Here is a 16,952-nt window from a genome sequence, read left to right on the forward strand (position 1 = left end):
TGAGTGCTTGCTTAATGTGCCTAAAGTCCTGGATTTCAGTTCCAGAATTGCATAAAGTTGGGCATGTTGGCACATCTCTGTGATACAGTACTTGGGAGATAGATAAGGGAGGGTAGGAGTTCAGGCACTTTCTCTGCCCCCTACTGGTAATCCTTCTTATAGCTGCGATTTCCCCACTTTGGGATGACCACCTACTTACTGTTGGATTAGTATATTTTAGAAGTGCCCCTTATCTATGATATTATTGCTTTATTATTACAAAAACTATCATACTGCTACTATATTAGAATATCTTTCCCAGTCCATTGTCACTTATATTTAACTTCAGAATGAATTATCTCTTATTACCCTGTGGGTGATATTTTATTTGTGCTGAAATGTGATATTTTATTTGTATGCTAATAAATAAAGTTTGCCTGGAGATCAGAGGTCATAGCCATAAGCAGAAGTCAGGTGGTGGTAGCACACACCCTTAATCCAATCACATGGCAGGCAGGGTCTCTACGTGGTCAAGGACACAGCCAAGCATGGTGGCACACACCTTTATTCCCAGTACCAACCATAGAGACCTGGAGGTTTGCATAGACATGCAGTGATGAGGAAGTGATGTGGCTGGGCTTACAGCCAATGAGAAGGCAGAACAGAAAGGCAATAAAGGCACAGGTTAGACAGGAAGAAGCTTTCTTGGGAAGCTATGACAAAGGTGGTAGGCTAAGGCTAGTTGTGGCTATTCACTATTTCTCTGATCTCTATGACTATTACCCCTGTATTTGGCTCTGTGTTTCTTATTGAATAAGACTATTTAGAAATTCGTCTACATTCCCCTTTAGGTGAAAGCCATTTGCTTTTGTGTAGACACTGTGCACCCTCTGTGGTTATCATTAGTTTTTTAATTCAAACACCGACTCTCTGGATTTCTTCTTTAGGTTCAAGGGGAAAGAAAAATTCTGGCATATGAAGATTCTCCTGACACATTTCTTAAACACATTTACTTCTGCAAAGGTTTCTCTTTATTCAGTGGGACCCACAGAAGGTACAAATTTTCTGTGTACAGGTCTTCACTTTGAACAGCAAGTGCTCCAGTTTCCTCCTCATTTTTTACATCACCTCCGTTTAAAGGCTCCCTGCCAGGCTACTGAACCAGTAGCAGGAAAATGCTACAGGAAAAAGGTAACATCCACCATTTCTTCTTTTGACCCAAATATCTGAACTTTAAAGATCACTGAATCACTGAATGGTAAATAGGAAAAAAAAATTACTTGCTAAAAATCCTTTATGGCTTACTATGTGATCCATTTTGAAGAAATTAAAATAAAATTGAGTGCACTAAATTCAACCCAGAAGAGGAATCATCTCTGCTTGGTATGAAGACAGTGGAGTCTGTTCCAGGCCACCTTACCCCCTCTTATCTCCACATATTACTATGACTCCTTTTAGTTTCAGTTGTCCAGGACCTGTACGGCTATTTCCTTATGAGTCTCAGGATCATTTTTCATCCCTCCAGGAGGGAGTGTCTCAATTTCAAAGAAATTGTTGTATAGTGTCCCCCTTGGCCACCTTCTCCTACATCTCTGCCTTCCCATCCCTATTTAAACCTTTACACTGCAGTATCCCCCCTTGGTTTTCGTGTTACCTATGTTCTGTTATCCCCCTCTATATTGTTTTAGGTTTTTGTGGCTGTGATAAAACACCATACCAAAAGCAACTTGTGAAGGAAAGGGTGTATTTCAATTTACAATTCATATCACATTCTATCACTGAAAGAAGTCAGGACAGGAATTTGAGGCAGGAACTCAAAGAGGAACACTGCTGACTGGCCTTTTCCTGGTGATTTGCTCAGCCTGTTTTCTTATATGGCCCAGGACTGCCTTCTCTTGCTTGTGTTAAGTTGACAAAACACTAACCACCACACCTTTCTCCAAGGCATTCTCCACACCAAGGGCCCCTTGCTAGTTTCCTGGCTTCTCCAGACACTCCATGTGGATCTAAACAGTCAGTTCTGGGATCCACATAAGAGAGATAGTGTGCAATATTTGTTTTTCTGGGCCTGGATTATTTCACTCAGTATAATTTTTTTCAGTACCATCCATTTACTTCCAAATTTCATAATCCCACTTTTCTTTATAGTTGGATAAAATTCCACTGTATATATGTACTACATGATTACCCATTATCAGTTGATGGACAACCAGATAATATTCCTAAAATCCATAGGTTATTAAACATACTAGTCCTAGATGTGGCATATCTCCTTATAGTTCTTGCTTCAGGATGTTAAGAGTGCCCCCAAAGGGTCCTAAATCAGTGAAGTTCTTTTCATCTCTCTTGGTTGACCATGAGAACTGGTTGATAAAACTCTATTGCTGAAGACATGACACACCTTGATTGCAAGAAATAGGGAAACCAAGCTGGAACTGAACCAGAAACTTGTTCACTACAGGCTAGCTTTTACAGTGCCAGAAGGTGCTGTGTAGCATCCTGAATTTAAAAAAAAAGAAAGAAAGCATCGGTGGTCTTGCACAGCTGTGAACACTGTGAACTCCAATGCCAAGATGTGCCCCTTGATGCAATAGCGCTAACTGTTTTGAGGTGACCATTAGCTCTCTGACTGTCTTTGAGGCCCCTTGCCTAGTGTAGTTGGAAGTTTTTCTGTGTCCTGTCCAATCCTGCAGTCGCTCAGACCCAAATAAACACACAGAGGCTAATATTAATTACAAACTGTTTGGCCATGGTCTATGGCTCAAGCTTCTTGTAGCTAGCTCTTATAACTAAACTCAGCCTGTTTCTATTAATCTATATGTTGCCACGTGTTCCATGGCTTTACCTGTGTGCCATTACATGCTGCTCCCTGGAAGACAGGATGGTGTCTCTTCAGCCTCTCCTTTCCTCTTCCTCTCTCTCCAGTTGGAATGTACAGCCTAACCTTATTCTGCCTCACCATTGGACAAACAGCTTTATTTATCAACCAATCAGAGCAACACATATTCACAACATACAGAAAGACATCCCACAGCACTTCCCCTTTTTTGTCTAATTGAAAAGGAAGGTTTTAACTTTAACCTAGTAAAATTACATATATAAACTGGACATGCAGGACCCATAGGAAGGTGATCACTGAACTTTGCAAGGCAAGATGGTCCTTCAAGTTCCTGCTTCACAGAAGAAACTGCCAGACATTCATTCTACAGGACGCAGAAAGAAGCAACTGAGAGACTCTAGACATATAGGCTGAAGATGCCCCAACATTGCAGAGGAACTTTGGGTGACTGTCCAGGAAGCCAGCTGTCTCTGTCATTCTAGATTTTTGGGAGTTGCTTACACTTCCTTTGTACTTAGGTAATATTATATCCTTCTGGGGTCTTTGATGTAGTTGAAGACTAGATAGTTATAATTGTAATTTTTCTTTGTTATGATAAAAGATAAATTGGATATGAAACTTTAGACTCACAAATATAGGACAGATAGAATATTTTCTTTAATTTTGCCAAATACAAGTAAACTAGATATTGTAACTATAATTCTTGCTTGATAACTGTTCCATTATATGTAATTTTACTATGTTAAAGTTAAAATCTTCCTTTTTGATTAGACAGAAAAGGGGAAATGCTGTGAGATAATGCTTTTGCACACTGGTTTAATAAAGCACTGATTGGCCAGTAGCCAGACAGGATGTATAAGTAGGGCAAGCAGACAAGGAGAATTCTGGGAAGGGTTGAGTCAGGAGTCACCAGCCAAACACAGAGGAGGCAAGATGACAAGGCAGAACTAAGAAAAAGGTACCAAGCCATATGGCCAAACATAGATAAGAATTATGGGTTAATTTAAGTGTAAGAGCTAGTCAGTAATAAGCCTGAGCTAATGGCCAAGCAGTTATAATTAATATAAGCTTCTGAGTGATTATTTTGTAAATGAGCCACAGGACTGTGGGGGCCTGATGGGATGAGAGAAAAACCTCTGACTATAGCCTGGTACTGTAAAAACAATAAAAAAAAACATTGCTGGGGAAGTAATAGGCCCTAGGGAAAAACTAAGTACTTGGCTAGTTAAATTGACTTAGTATCAAACTGCTTTCTACACTTGATCTTAGCCAAAAGGCCGAGAAGCAATTCAAACTGCTTTCTAAATATCTATGTTTATTCCTATAGACAAATATTACTCTCCTCATTGATCACAGAAGTCTCTCTCTCCAGTTAACAGCAATAAATGCAGAGATTCACAGATGTTCAAGGTGCTAAGTACAAGTAATGGTGCTCAGCCCTAAACAAGACCATCCCTTTTAGGGCTCAGAGAACATTGCAGAAACCAGGTAGGGGCAGAAAAAGTGTAGTAGCCAGAAAACAGGAAGGAAGGCTGAAAAAGCCACCATCTGGGCATGAAATATCCCTGAACACATGAACTCACATCAGATGTTGTTTCCTTCATGGCCCTGCACAAGACTGGCCCTGTCAACAATCTGTGATGAATAGGGGACACAATCATAGAGCCCTACTGTTCCCTGCAGACTACTGATACATTCTGAGAAATGGGGAGTCATTGTTGTATACCCACTGGCAACCCCACTAGGTTCCAGTGAATAACTCCAACCCAACTCTTACCTGGTTGAACCTGGTTAAACTCAGTGGGTCATCAAACAAGTATCCATGAATATTGGGGAAAATAGTTTACAAGGAGAGAGGATTTCCATAAGTGGCAGGAAGATGGGAGAGGGTAGGGATGAGAGTAATTGGAATGCCTTATATACACGTTTGTAATGGCAAAGAATAAACAGTAAAAGTTGTAAAAATAGTTGAGACTGTAGTGATAAAAATGATAATTATGAAGGTATTGCTACAGCCATTTTAGTAGTCTTATACATAAATAAATAATGTATACCTATTGCATACATAGCCACACACCAGAAGAGTAGACCCTAACTAGATAAATAGAAAATCTCCTATACATTATTGAGGATGCTGTAAACGAACCTTGAAGTTCATTTGGCCTGGTTATTTCTGTCTCTTGACCACATTTTGGGAATCTTTCTGAAGATGAAAAACTGTTTATAGATATTTCTGCAGTTATCCATTGCACTGCTGCCCATAATGGCTCATAGAGGAACCAATGGTAAACTGATTTTAAAAATTACATTTTATATCATTTACTTCAAGGCTGTTAAACTAAAACTATAAAAGTGCAAGCCTGTTTATAATGTATTTTGGAATTAACAAATTGACTAAACATATTTAATTATGTGGCTTAGCAATGATGTAGCATCCTTTTAAAAGCACATATCCCAAAATAACACTGGATTTGTGGTTGGTAGAATGGCATAGTATTAATTATGATCACTTTTACCCAAGACCTGTAAATCTTCCATCTCTAGAGAAAAAATGGGTGAGCGCTGTAAACTTTTCCAGCAGCTCATTTCAATTTCAATTATAGCAACAAGAAATTACTCTAAAATGACTTACTACCTTAAAAAAAAAAAAAAAGGAAAACTGACTTTGTAGGCCTGAAGAGATGACTTAGGAGTTAAAAGCACTGGCTGCTCTTCCAGAAGTCTGGAGTTCACGTCTCAGCATCACATGGCACAGCTCACAACTGTATCTAACTGCATGTAGTCCCTGGGATCTGATGCCCTCTTCTGGTGTATAAATGTACATGCAGGATGAGATACCTATATGCATAAAATACATAAACAAAAAATCTTTTTTAAAATGACTTTGTAAAATTGTGTATTCTTTATTAAATGAGAACTCTCAATCTAGGATAAAATAGGGGTTTTTTGTTTTGTTTTTAATAATTTGATTTCCAATTGCATACTTAAAAGGGTTCAACGGCAATACTTTCCATAAATTGAATTGTTGCTTTTGTTCAACTATTAAGCAAAATCCTGCCTTGAGCTGTTTTCTTCTCAGATTTCTCTTTGTCTCTGCTGAATTAATGAAAGTGGACTGACAAAATGAGCAGACCATTCTCAAAGGATAAAACACAAATGTCCAATAAACATGAAAACAATGTTCCACCTCACTAGCCATCAGAGAAATGCAGACTGCAAATACACTGAGATTCCATCTATTTCCAGTCAGAAAGGCACTCATTAAGAGAACAAAAGAAATGGCTGGAGAGTTGACTCAGTCCTGAGTTCAATGCCCAGCAACCGCATGGTGGCTCACAACCATCTGTAATACCATGCAGGAGTATATGCAAATAGAGCACTCATATACATAAATAAATAAATCAAAACAAGAAAGGAAATGACAGGAGCTAGTTAGGACATTGATACAGGGACTTTACACTCTTCTGATGAGAGTGTCAACTAGTTAGCCACTATGTTAGTCAGTGTGGAAGTTAGTTCCTCAAAATGCTAAAAATTGTCCTGCTGTGTGACATAGCTCTTCCTCTCCCAGGTGTTTAGCTGAAGGATTAAGCTGTCACAGAGATACCTGCACATCAGTGTTTACCATAGTGCTATGCACAGGTTACAGAATCAACCTTGGTGTTCTGTAGCAGAACCACAGGTCATGAAAGTATGGTATACACATAAGAAAGATTGTTTTCACTCATAAAGAATGAAATTGTGCCATTTGCAGGGAAATGGACACAACTGGAAATAATCATACAAAAAGTCAAATATTATGTTTTCTCTCAATTGTGGGTCCTTGGATTTACATACACACAAAATCTTATGTGCATAGATGACATGAAATTGGAAACTGTCTAAGGGAGCAAAGGGGCCTCATGTGAGTGGGAACAGGAGCAGGGAGGCTAGTGTGGTATGAGGGGTGGGCATGGGGGGTGGGCATGAAGTGCATCATACACTTGCTTGAAAATAGCCCCATATTACCCATCTAAGATTTGTAAAAATCTTTACTTATTTGTATTTAGTTAATGAATGATAATAATTGGGAAGCTGCTTCATAGAAGAGAAAAATGGAAGCGCTAGAATTCTGAATGTAAAGTGCCTAATTGAGTGAGTACATGAACTGCTTCCTTTCTTTGGCAACATTCCAAATATTACTAAATTAGACTCTAGAGATATGAGGGACATAAGGATTCTGGTGATGAAACATTCACTCAACAGTTATCCTCAAGCTGTTAATTAAAAGTGAAGTTCTCTTCAAAGATGGCCCATTCTCTGCTTGCTATCTGGCATTGTGAGTGAAGGGTCTGCTTTCAGGCTGGGCCAGTTTAATTGATACCCTCTGGATTCTTAGACATTTTTCCTGTGAGAAATCTCAGACTTGTTATGATGTCCTTTTCTAAGTTATTTAAACTTTCCCTTCCTTGGTTGCCTAGTGCTGTGTGCTCCAACTTTGTGTAGTGATCAAGTGGAAAGTCAATGGCTCAGGTAAGTGGCCATCTTCACAAGTTCTAAGTAACCGTCCTTCCTTGATGCTCCGTGCTTTTCAGCCACTATCTTGAGAGAGAGAGAGAGATACAGAGACAGAGAAAGACAGAGAGAGAGAGAGAGAGAGAGAGAGAGAGAGAGAGAGAGAGAGAGAGAGAGAGAGAGAGAAATATGAGGACAGAAAACGGGGAAGCCAGATAAAAACTCGTTTACCTCTTCAATTTCTAAAATCATATCTCTTTTGAAGGTTGTCATAACTGATTTTGGCTTTAACTAATATTCCTCTTTCTAGCTATCTTAAACTTATAAGTGATCCATGTCACCGTCTTCCACTTTCATCCTGAAGGCAAGAAGGTCACACATCTATCTTGAATCATGTCTAAGTAGAACTGCAGATAAGGGAGATTCCCTATTTGAGACCACTCACATAACTTGTAGTTTTTGAAGTGACACAAACTTTCTGTAAGAATGACACACAGGGACATTGGATAGGACTGGAAAGTGAAGTCTTTTCTGGTGCTGTAATAAGGGTGCTCACCTTACAGAGACTGGGTCAGAAACAGACAAAACATACCCAGCAGTACAAAGATAATTATTTATCTGGGTTTAATACAATAAAACTTCAGTCAAAAGTCTAGTTCTCAAACACAGAAATAGATTTTTTAGCTCACTTGGAGATACATTTCTGATAGGAGTGAAATATTTACAGTCAGCTGTAGACCATAAGAGTAGAAAGGTGGGAAAGACTGCAAATGTTCCGCAGCTTTGTGTACCAAATGAAGCACTTGCCTGTCTGTGAAGCAAACCTGAATTCACTACACAGTGGTTGGACAGGACATAGGATGGACTACCCTGCAGGCATTGTGATACTGAAAACTGGCTATAATGGGGACAGATTTTACTTATGGCTTTTGATGGTTAATTCAGGACACACCATGAAACAGGTCTGGAGAATAGGCACACTCCCACTGTGATGTGGTTTATGTATGTATGTATGCATATGAACATATCCATTATGGGGAGATTGGTCAGATGCCATCAGTCACACTATATTGAAACTACAGGCTTGACGTACTCAATTGAGCTAGAAGAGAGCAAATGATCTGCACATTTCTATTTCCTCTGATTGCTGGTGTCATCTTCCTTTCTGTTCTCAAGGTCTCTCTCTTTCAGACTCAGGTTAGCCCTTTTTGTGATGTTAGATCATAGAGAAGAACAAGGTAAATACATCTTCAGGCTTTTGTTCTCTCACTTAAAAGTACCAAGTTTAGGGTAGAAAATGATTGCCTATAGCATCATTAAACTCTAGAAGTGATCAATGTATTGATTGGCTAATGGCTGTGGGTACAAAGACCATTTAAAGAAGACTACATTCCCAAATACAACACATTTGAAGAGTATAAACATGGAATAAATAACCCAGGACATCAACATGACTTGTAGAAGGAAGATAAAGACTTGTACTGAGGACAAGGGCAATGGGGATTCCTCTTGGACAGAGTTAGAGCACCATAAAGTAGAAAGTGTCTGCATGACCACTATAGAGCAGCAGAGTCTAGTTTTACTAGGTTTCAAGGCATAAAATATATAGTTAATAGCATACAGCTAAGTAAACTACCTAGGATGTTATGGTAAAGTGTATTCCTAACTATCTGTTTCTTGCTCAAACATACTATGTGCATGTCTACAAAACAACAAACTATCATTATTATTGATAAGTTCATGGAGATTTAACGATGTTTAATTTAATCAACTTAAGATATTAGACTATTTTCCGCTTTTAACTATTAATAACAACAGTTTATTTAATATTTTTACATATATCTCTGGCTTTATGCTATGTACTTTATGTTTAAGAATAAATTCCTAAAAGTGGTTGAAACACAGATGATCTTCTAATGACTTCAACACATTTTGCCAAATATTCCCACAAAACTGTTTGTTTAAATTCACAGTAGTAGCACATGATATCACCTACATCCTCACCTTGAAGCTTATAAATGATGCTGTGATATCACACACACACACACACACACACACACACACACACACACACACTCAAACATGTATATGTTCTTTTGCCATTTTGCTAACAGTGCAGAGAAATATTTTGTTAATAGTTTGGCAATGTGAAAATTGTTGGCATATACACACACACATAAATATTCTGCTGTTAAAATAGTATACCTTTTGCTAGAGAGATTCAAACGGTACACAAAATTGTTTTAAATACATATTTTTACTCATATTTTTGAGCCACTTAGTCTAAAGATTTTATTATTTAAAAGTATTATTCTTCATCTTGAAGCTTCACTTTTTGTTTCCAAGTACATATTGTAAATTCCATCATTTGAACTCTTAACTTATGTATGTGAAAAAAATCCATTATGGGGATTTTGTATAGTTTCTTTGGCAGTTTTGATAATTATTTCTAGACCTTCTTTTCTGTCCAGTCGTTCAACCCCTATTGTTTTGTTGTGTTCTGTGGATTGTAGTCATGTTTTTAGATCCACCCAGAAAAACAACCACCAATGGTCATTCTTCAGATTGCATTTTAGATGCATTTTGTCAACACTTCCTAGAATTTCTGTTGGAGTTTAAGACTGCAATTCTATTAACTTTATAATTTTCCTTCAAGTTTTAGTAAATGTACTGGCTATTTCAGTTTGTATTGTTACTGTATAGATGTTTTCTGTTCACATGTCATTGATACAATTAAAGCAAGCTTACTGGCATATGACGGGGCATGTGAAGCAGGTATATATCCCAAAGCGACTTCCTGAAATATATATATAAAGAAGTCAAGATCTGGAATTGCTCAAACAGTTGAGGAGAGAGGGAGGCTGTTCTGGGCAGAGTTCCTCAGTCGAGTTGTTTTCAAATGTTAGTGATTGAAAGCCCTGGAGAGCAAGAGCCCTGTCCAGGTCTCTTACCAACCTGTGAACTGCACTCAGGATGTTTTCTTTAGCCAACAATTAATGTGGAATGTTCTAAGGGAATTGAGAAGCCAGTGGACATTTATGAACAAGCATGTGTATGTGTGGTTATTGATGAACTGCTGAGGTTAGATAAAATTCATATGTAAGTGAGATGGTTTATAGTTACGGATGTTATAAATAAGTAAAAATTACACTTTTCTGCATGAACAATTTTGGAATATTTTACTCTTAGAAGAATTTCATTTCTTTATTAGTGTGTAGCAATTATATTAAGAGCTTAATTATGACAGTTTCAAACATGGTTATAACATAATTTGATCACATCCACAATCCTTATATTAATGCTCCCTTCATTTCTCTCCCTTTCCTGTTTGGTCCTCTCCCTCCTCTTCCATAGCCTCCCTCTGCTTTCTTTTTCTTCACCCCGCTCTATTCCACATCAGAAGAAGGAAGCATTCAGTGCTTGCCTTCCTGAGTCTAGATTGTTTCATTTAAATTTAGCATTTCCATCTCTGTTTCCTGAAAATTGTGTGAGTCCATTCTTTTTTATAGCCAAATGCAACTCCACTGTGGGAGCTAGGAAATGTCTCTCTGCAGTAGACCACTTTGTCAGGTCTTGGGTTTCTCGACCCAGAACTGATAAAAATGGGGGTCTCTTCCCATGCACGACATTCTCTATCCATTTGACCACTGCTTGGCACCGAGGTTGATTCTGTGGCTTTGCTCCTGTAACTGGTGGAGTGAAAGCACAGGTAGGTATATCGTTATCATGCACTGGCTCTGATCCCTTCAGGTATAGACAGAGCAATGGTGTTGCTGGCTCACTCAGTCATCTGCTCTGTCCTGTGAGGAGCTTCCATAATGACTTCCATGGTGGCGACACTAATTTAGGACAGGTAACTTTTCTCCTGTGCCTCACCAGCTGCTTATTTTCTTGGTGATAGTCATTTTGAATCGGATGAAATGAATCTCATTGTAATATCATTGTGTTTCCCTGATGGCTAAAGATGTTAAATATTTTAAAGATGTATTAGTTAACCCTTTTTACTTCCTCTGGGAACTGTTTGGCTCATTTGATGATTTATTGAATAGATTTGGGTTTGAGTGTTTGCTTGTCTGAGTTCTGTGTTTGTCTCTATGTTACTACACGGTCAGTGAAGAGCTTGCTCATCCTTTCTGTCTCTAAGCTGTCTTCACTGTGTTGTTTCCTTTGCTGTGCAGCATTTTTAATTTGGTATGGTATGGTTTGTTTTGACTTGTCATAGTCTGGATTACTGGAGTCCTGGGAACCCCAAGCCTGTACCTACATATTGAAGAGTTTTCTCTGTTTTCTTAAGGTAGCTTGAAACTTCCAGGTTCTTATACTGAAGTCTTTAATCCAGTTTTAGTTGATTTTTTTTAATGAGATGAGAGAAAAAAGTTCTAACTTCAATTTTAGGGGTATTATTAGTTGCTTTCTCAAGTAGAAAATTTAAAGGTCCATAGTTCTACTTGAAAAAATTCCCATGCCTTCCACATTTATAGATACTAGTTAACATTTTTAGAATTTATTTATATATGCATGTTTATACATTGTACCTATATCTAACATGCCTATTATATATACATATGCTAATAAACACATAAAATTAGCTTCATTGGAATTCACAAATATATTCATATAAACTTAACATATTTCCTTCAATAAATAAATATGTTACTCTTGTCTTATCTGTGGCTCAATTGTTTATTTTTATTTTTAAATCATTTTCTTCCAACTATTATTAGCACGGAGACATTTGGGTGAATTTTATCTCTGTTTCAAAGAAACATGTTTCTATTTCATTTATTTTGAGTAAGGATGTTCCTTTTCCAGAATGGATATGATAGATGCTAATGTGATAAATGACTGATTTAAGAAAGACTCTGGAGGGCAAGGCCAACTCAACGCCTGTGAACTATCAGTGGAGTCCTTGGAGACTTAGTAAGTCTCAGAGACAGGTGATAGTGGGAGGGAGAAGCCCTTCCTACTCACCCCCTACCCCACCCCTCTACCCCACCCAAGCCTCCACGGGACCTGAAGGTGAAGCATCCAGGGAGGTCAAGTAGCAGGCCCTTCACCCAGTGCCTGAGGTGTGGCAGTGTGAGTGAAAACTCTGGTAAGGTTAGGCCAGTAGAAGCTGGCTTGCAAGAGCCACACAGGTGGCTGGTCTGGTCTAACACACTCCTATCCAACCACTCCTGTACCTCAGGATCTGCTCCACCCTCCATCTGCTTCTAGTCCTGCCCTAGTGGTGGTACTCTGACCCTTTATAGGTGATGTAGGTGGCACATCTCTGTCACACAGGTCTGAACCCATGGCAACCCATAGTGAGTATCAGGCAGGGATGCAGATCCAGACTCTCTTCAGTGACTTAAGATGAGGTCTCTGTAGTGGTAAACATGGTCCCCTCAAATGACACATGGCACTGCACAGTCCACCATCAGCTTCAGAATACATCTGCATTTACCTTAGAGTCCACGGGTGTCTGTTGCATATTTTTAGTTTAAGACTATTTTTAGAATTTCATATATGAGTACTGTATTTACATAATTTCTACCTTTTTGTTCCTCACCCTCCAACTCCTACTATGCCTCTAACTCCCTCTCAAACTCATTAGGACATATTCAACATTTGTTATATGCATTTTGGGTACAGACTGATAGGTGGATGTGTGTATGTGCACTGTCATAACAAAATTTTGAAAAATTACCATTGTCATTTTTGCAACTCCCCCTCACATATGTGTGTGTATGTGTGTGTGTGTGTGTGTGTGATGAGAACATCCAATTATTTTCCAGTTACTTGAAATACACAATGCACTATTGTGAACTATGGTTGTCCTGACATATTTGAATGTATTCATATATTCATATATATCTGTAGTTTGTATAAAAGGTGACAATCTTCACTCCCCTGAACCCTCTCCTTGCCCTTGCTATCTACTAGATCTCTCTACTCTGAACTTCCAGGATGTCAATTTTATATTCTGCATATGAGAAAAAGCCTGTGATATTTATTATTTCATGTGAGTTACTTAATGTCATTTCATTACAGTTATATCTGAGCTGTATTCTGTTGTGTGTGTATATATGTATCCTTACCCACTCGTTCATATTTGGACAGCTATGTGGCTTCCATTCGGTGACTGCTGCACTGTGGGAGTTAGTGCTGCCATCAATATGGGAAGGCAGCCATCAGTGCTTGTTATTTTGTCTTTTTGACAATAACCATTAGCTGACAGTGATACTGAATCATGATTTTGGTTTGAATTTCTCTGATTATTACTGATACTGAGCAGTGGTGCTGGGATAAAACCCAGAGCCACATGCATGCTGGATGTTAACAGTTGGGATGTAAAATACTCCCAACAGACTCATATTTAAATATTTGGTCTCTAGATGTTTGTAGCAGTGGGCTTTGTAGAATCTTTGCAAGGTGAACATATCTGGGAATCAGGCCATGAGGCATATAGTCTAGCCCATTTTTCTGTTCCCATCTCTGTTTCCTGATCTGCCCAGATGTGAACAAGTGCCTTCTGTCACAGCTGCAAGTGGCAACCTACGGCCATGCCTTCCCTGCATGAGATCTGCACCCTCCAACATGTGCCCAAATAAGTCTTTCCTTTAAGGTGCTTCCTGTCAGTGATGAGTTCACACAAGGATAGAGGTTTCTGATAAGCTAGGCATGTGTTCTGCAACCCAGGCCTTTGTAAGTCAGGTATGATTTGCGCTACACAACGGTCTCAACCCTACACAAAGTACTACCTGTGGGCCAGGGGTGTAGTGGTGCACATCCTTTATCACAGCACTCAGGAGGCAGAGGCAGGTAGATCTCTGTGAGTTCAAGGCTAGCCTTATCTATATAGTGAGTTTCAGGACAGCCAGGGCTACATAGTGAGACCCAGTCTCAAAAGAAGAAGGAAGACGAGAAAGAGGAGGAAGAAGAGGAGGAGGAGGGAGAGGGAAAGGGGGAGGAGGAGAAGGAGAAGAAGGAGAAAGAGAAGAAGGGGAAGGAGGAGGAGGAGGTGGGGGAGGAGGAGGAGAAGGAGGAGGAGGAGAAGGAGGAGGAGGAGGAGGAGGAGGAGGAGGAGGAGGAGGAGGAGGAGGAGGAGGAGGAGAAGAAGAAGAAGAAGAAGAAGAAGAAGAAGAAGAAGAAGAAGAAGAAGAAGAAGAAGAAGAAGAAAGAAGAAGAAGAAACAGTACAAATGTTGAGAAGGGAGGATTTCCTAAAATATCGGGATAAACATGTTAAATGTTATGTAATTTCATAAAATCGAACTGCAGTTCATTCCACTGGTAATACTTAAAAAATTAATTTGAGCTTCTTACTCTGGCCCCCTTACTTTGAGAAACTGACTACCAATCCCTCACTATCCCTTTCACTGTTGTCTGTCTGTGTAATGTGGTGCTGAAGATGGTACCCAGGGCTTCACAAACGAAGCAACTGCCCTACGACTGGGCTCAGCCCTCAGCTCCTCCCCCATAGTCAGTTCGCCTCCTGAGTTGGCTTTTGATTCCTCCATAGACTGAGTTCTGTTATGCTTTACAATATACAGTTGTCTTCTGTAATAAAAGCCCAACTCAAAGTCTACTAGTGGTCATTTTATGTCCATTCTGTGATAATGTTCTCCCCCTAGCTCTTATTAGCGCTATCCAAATGCATTTCCCCTCCTCTGTTACTTCTATCAATGTTTCTCTTCCAAGAAGATATTAACACAAATGAAACACACTCCTTGTCATCTACAACATTGTCATCAAAATTTACTAATGATCATGGTCAGTTATGAATGATATTGTTATCCAATTCACTACAGCTTATTAGTTTTCAGCAGAGTCCATACATTATGGTTATTTTAGTGGAATTGGTAAGTTTTAATATTTCTTTTAAAAGCATTATTACATTTTTTTATCTAGCATGTATGAGGGGGTATCCTGGCATGGATGTAGGCATCAGAAGAGAGCTTGCAGGAGTCAGCTCTCTCCTTCCATCATGAGTCCTGGGGATCAAACTCAGGTCATCAAGCTTGGTGATGAGCACCTTCATCTGCTGAGCTATCTTTATGTCTAGCCTGGGATTGACAAATTTTAAAACTGGGAAGAAAATTCACAATCTGATCAAATATCATTTTGATTATGTGGTTGTATAAATGAATTTAAAATATCAGTTGTTTTGCTGTTCAATATACATTTTAAGTAATTAGGCTGTGCTCCAAGAAAAGGAGCCTCTCTGAGACCCAGATACTATGCATTGAAAATGAAACTTTATTGTATTAACTACTCCTCTTTATCAAATATCCACTCAATTTGGGGAAGTAGACTTTTGGGTTACTCTCCAACAAGAAGAAATGGCCAAAAGCAAAGCTGCAATTGACTTCCCAGAAAGCACTTGACATTAGACAGATGAGGCTCCCTTAAGGATCTCATGCGTAGATTTGTGATGACTCCTCTTGCCTTCATGATTTCAATACTCCTGCTTCTCTCTTAATGCTTCCAGCTCAGGTATAGACATATGGATGGAAACAAAACTTTTCCCAGTGACTTCACCTTCGTGGGGCTCTTTACTCACAGCAGAGCCTCAGGATTCCTTTTCAGTGTTATCTGTGCCACATTCTTCATGGCCATAATGGCTAATGGGGTCATGATCTTTCTCATTCACATAGATCCTCACCTCCACACCCCCATGTATTTCCTCCTCAGCCACCTCTCCTTCATCGACATGATGTATATCTCCACTATTGTGCCTAAGATATTGATTGATTACCTTGTGGGCAAAGGGACCATCTCCTTTGCTGCCTGTACAGCGCAGTACTTCCTCTACATGGGCTTTGTCGGGGCTGAGTTCTTCCTGCTGGGACTTATGGCCTATGACCGATACGTGGCCATCTGCAACCCACTCCGTTATCCTGTCCTCATGAGTCGGAGGGTCTGCTGGTTTATTTTGACCAGCTCTTGGTTTGGTGGTGCTTTGGACAGTTTTCTCCTCACTCCCATCACCATGAGTCTCCCGTTCTGTGCATCCCACAAAATCAACCACTTTTTCTGTGAGGCTCCCACAATGCTGAGGCTGGCCTGTGGTGACAAAGCCATATATGAAATGGTGATGTACATCTGCTGTGTCGTGATGCTGTTGGTCCCCTTCTCTGTGGTGATCACATCCTATGCATGGATACTTGTCACAGTACATCAGATAAAGTCAGAAGAAGGGAGGAAGAAGGCTTTTGCTACTTGCTCATCACATGTGATTGTCGTGACTTTATTTTATGGGGCTGCTTTGTACACCTATATGCTTCCCCAATCCTACCACACCCCACTCAAAGATAAAATCTTCTCAGCCTTTTACACTATCCTCACTCCCTTACTAAATCCTGTTATTTACAGTCTGAGAAACAGAGATGTGGCAGGTGCTTTGAAGAGAGTGATAGCAAGACATAGAGGGACTTGCAGTGTGGAGAGGAAATAATTACAAGAAGCTAAAGTTCCTGTGCCTGTCTGGGATAAATCATGGATAATGTGGATATGCTACAGCAATTTCAAAAGCCAGTTCCATAAAATAATTCATCATCAGTGTTTACATCAAAGATAAGGAGCTGTGACCACATTTCACTTGTAAACGATGCTAACTTCACATCGGTATCACTTATTTTCAACTCATTTGTTTCCAC

At 39.4% G+C, this 16,952-nt stretch overlaps 1 protein-coding gene and 1 pseudogene across 1 annotated transcript; one reads left to right on the forward strand and one right to left on the reverse strand.

The window, feature by feature from the left end:
• Positions 1–3,944: 3,944 nt before the first annotated feature.
• On the reverse strand, positions 3,945–4,107 carry LOC128108122 (uncharacterized; annotated as a pseudogene).
• An 11,692-nt stretch (positions 4,108–15,799) lies between these two features.
• LOC128108067 (olfactory receptor 2T6-like) lies at positions 15,800–16,750 on the forward strand. The gene has a single exon (XM_052734387.1). The coding sequence runs from the start codon at positions 15,800–15,802 to the stop codon at positions 16,748–16,750; it is 951 nt and encodes a 316-aa protein (XP_052590347.1).
• Positions 16,751–16,952: the final 202 nt, after the last annotated feature.

Source organism: Peromyscus californicus, unplaced genomic scaffold (genome assembly GCF_007827085.1).
Source record: "Peromyscus californicus insignis strain IS unplaced genomic scaffold, ASM782708v3 Scaffold_12__1_contigs__length_115047231, whole genome shotgun sequence".
Lineage (NCBI taxonomy): Eukaryota > Metazoa > Chordata > Mammalia > Rodentia > Cricetidae > Peromyscus > Peromyscus californicus.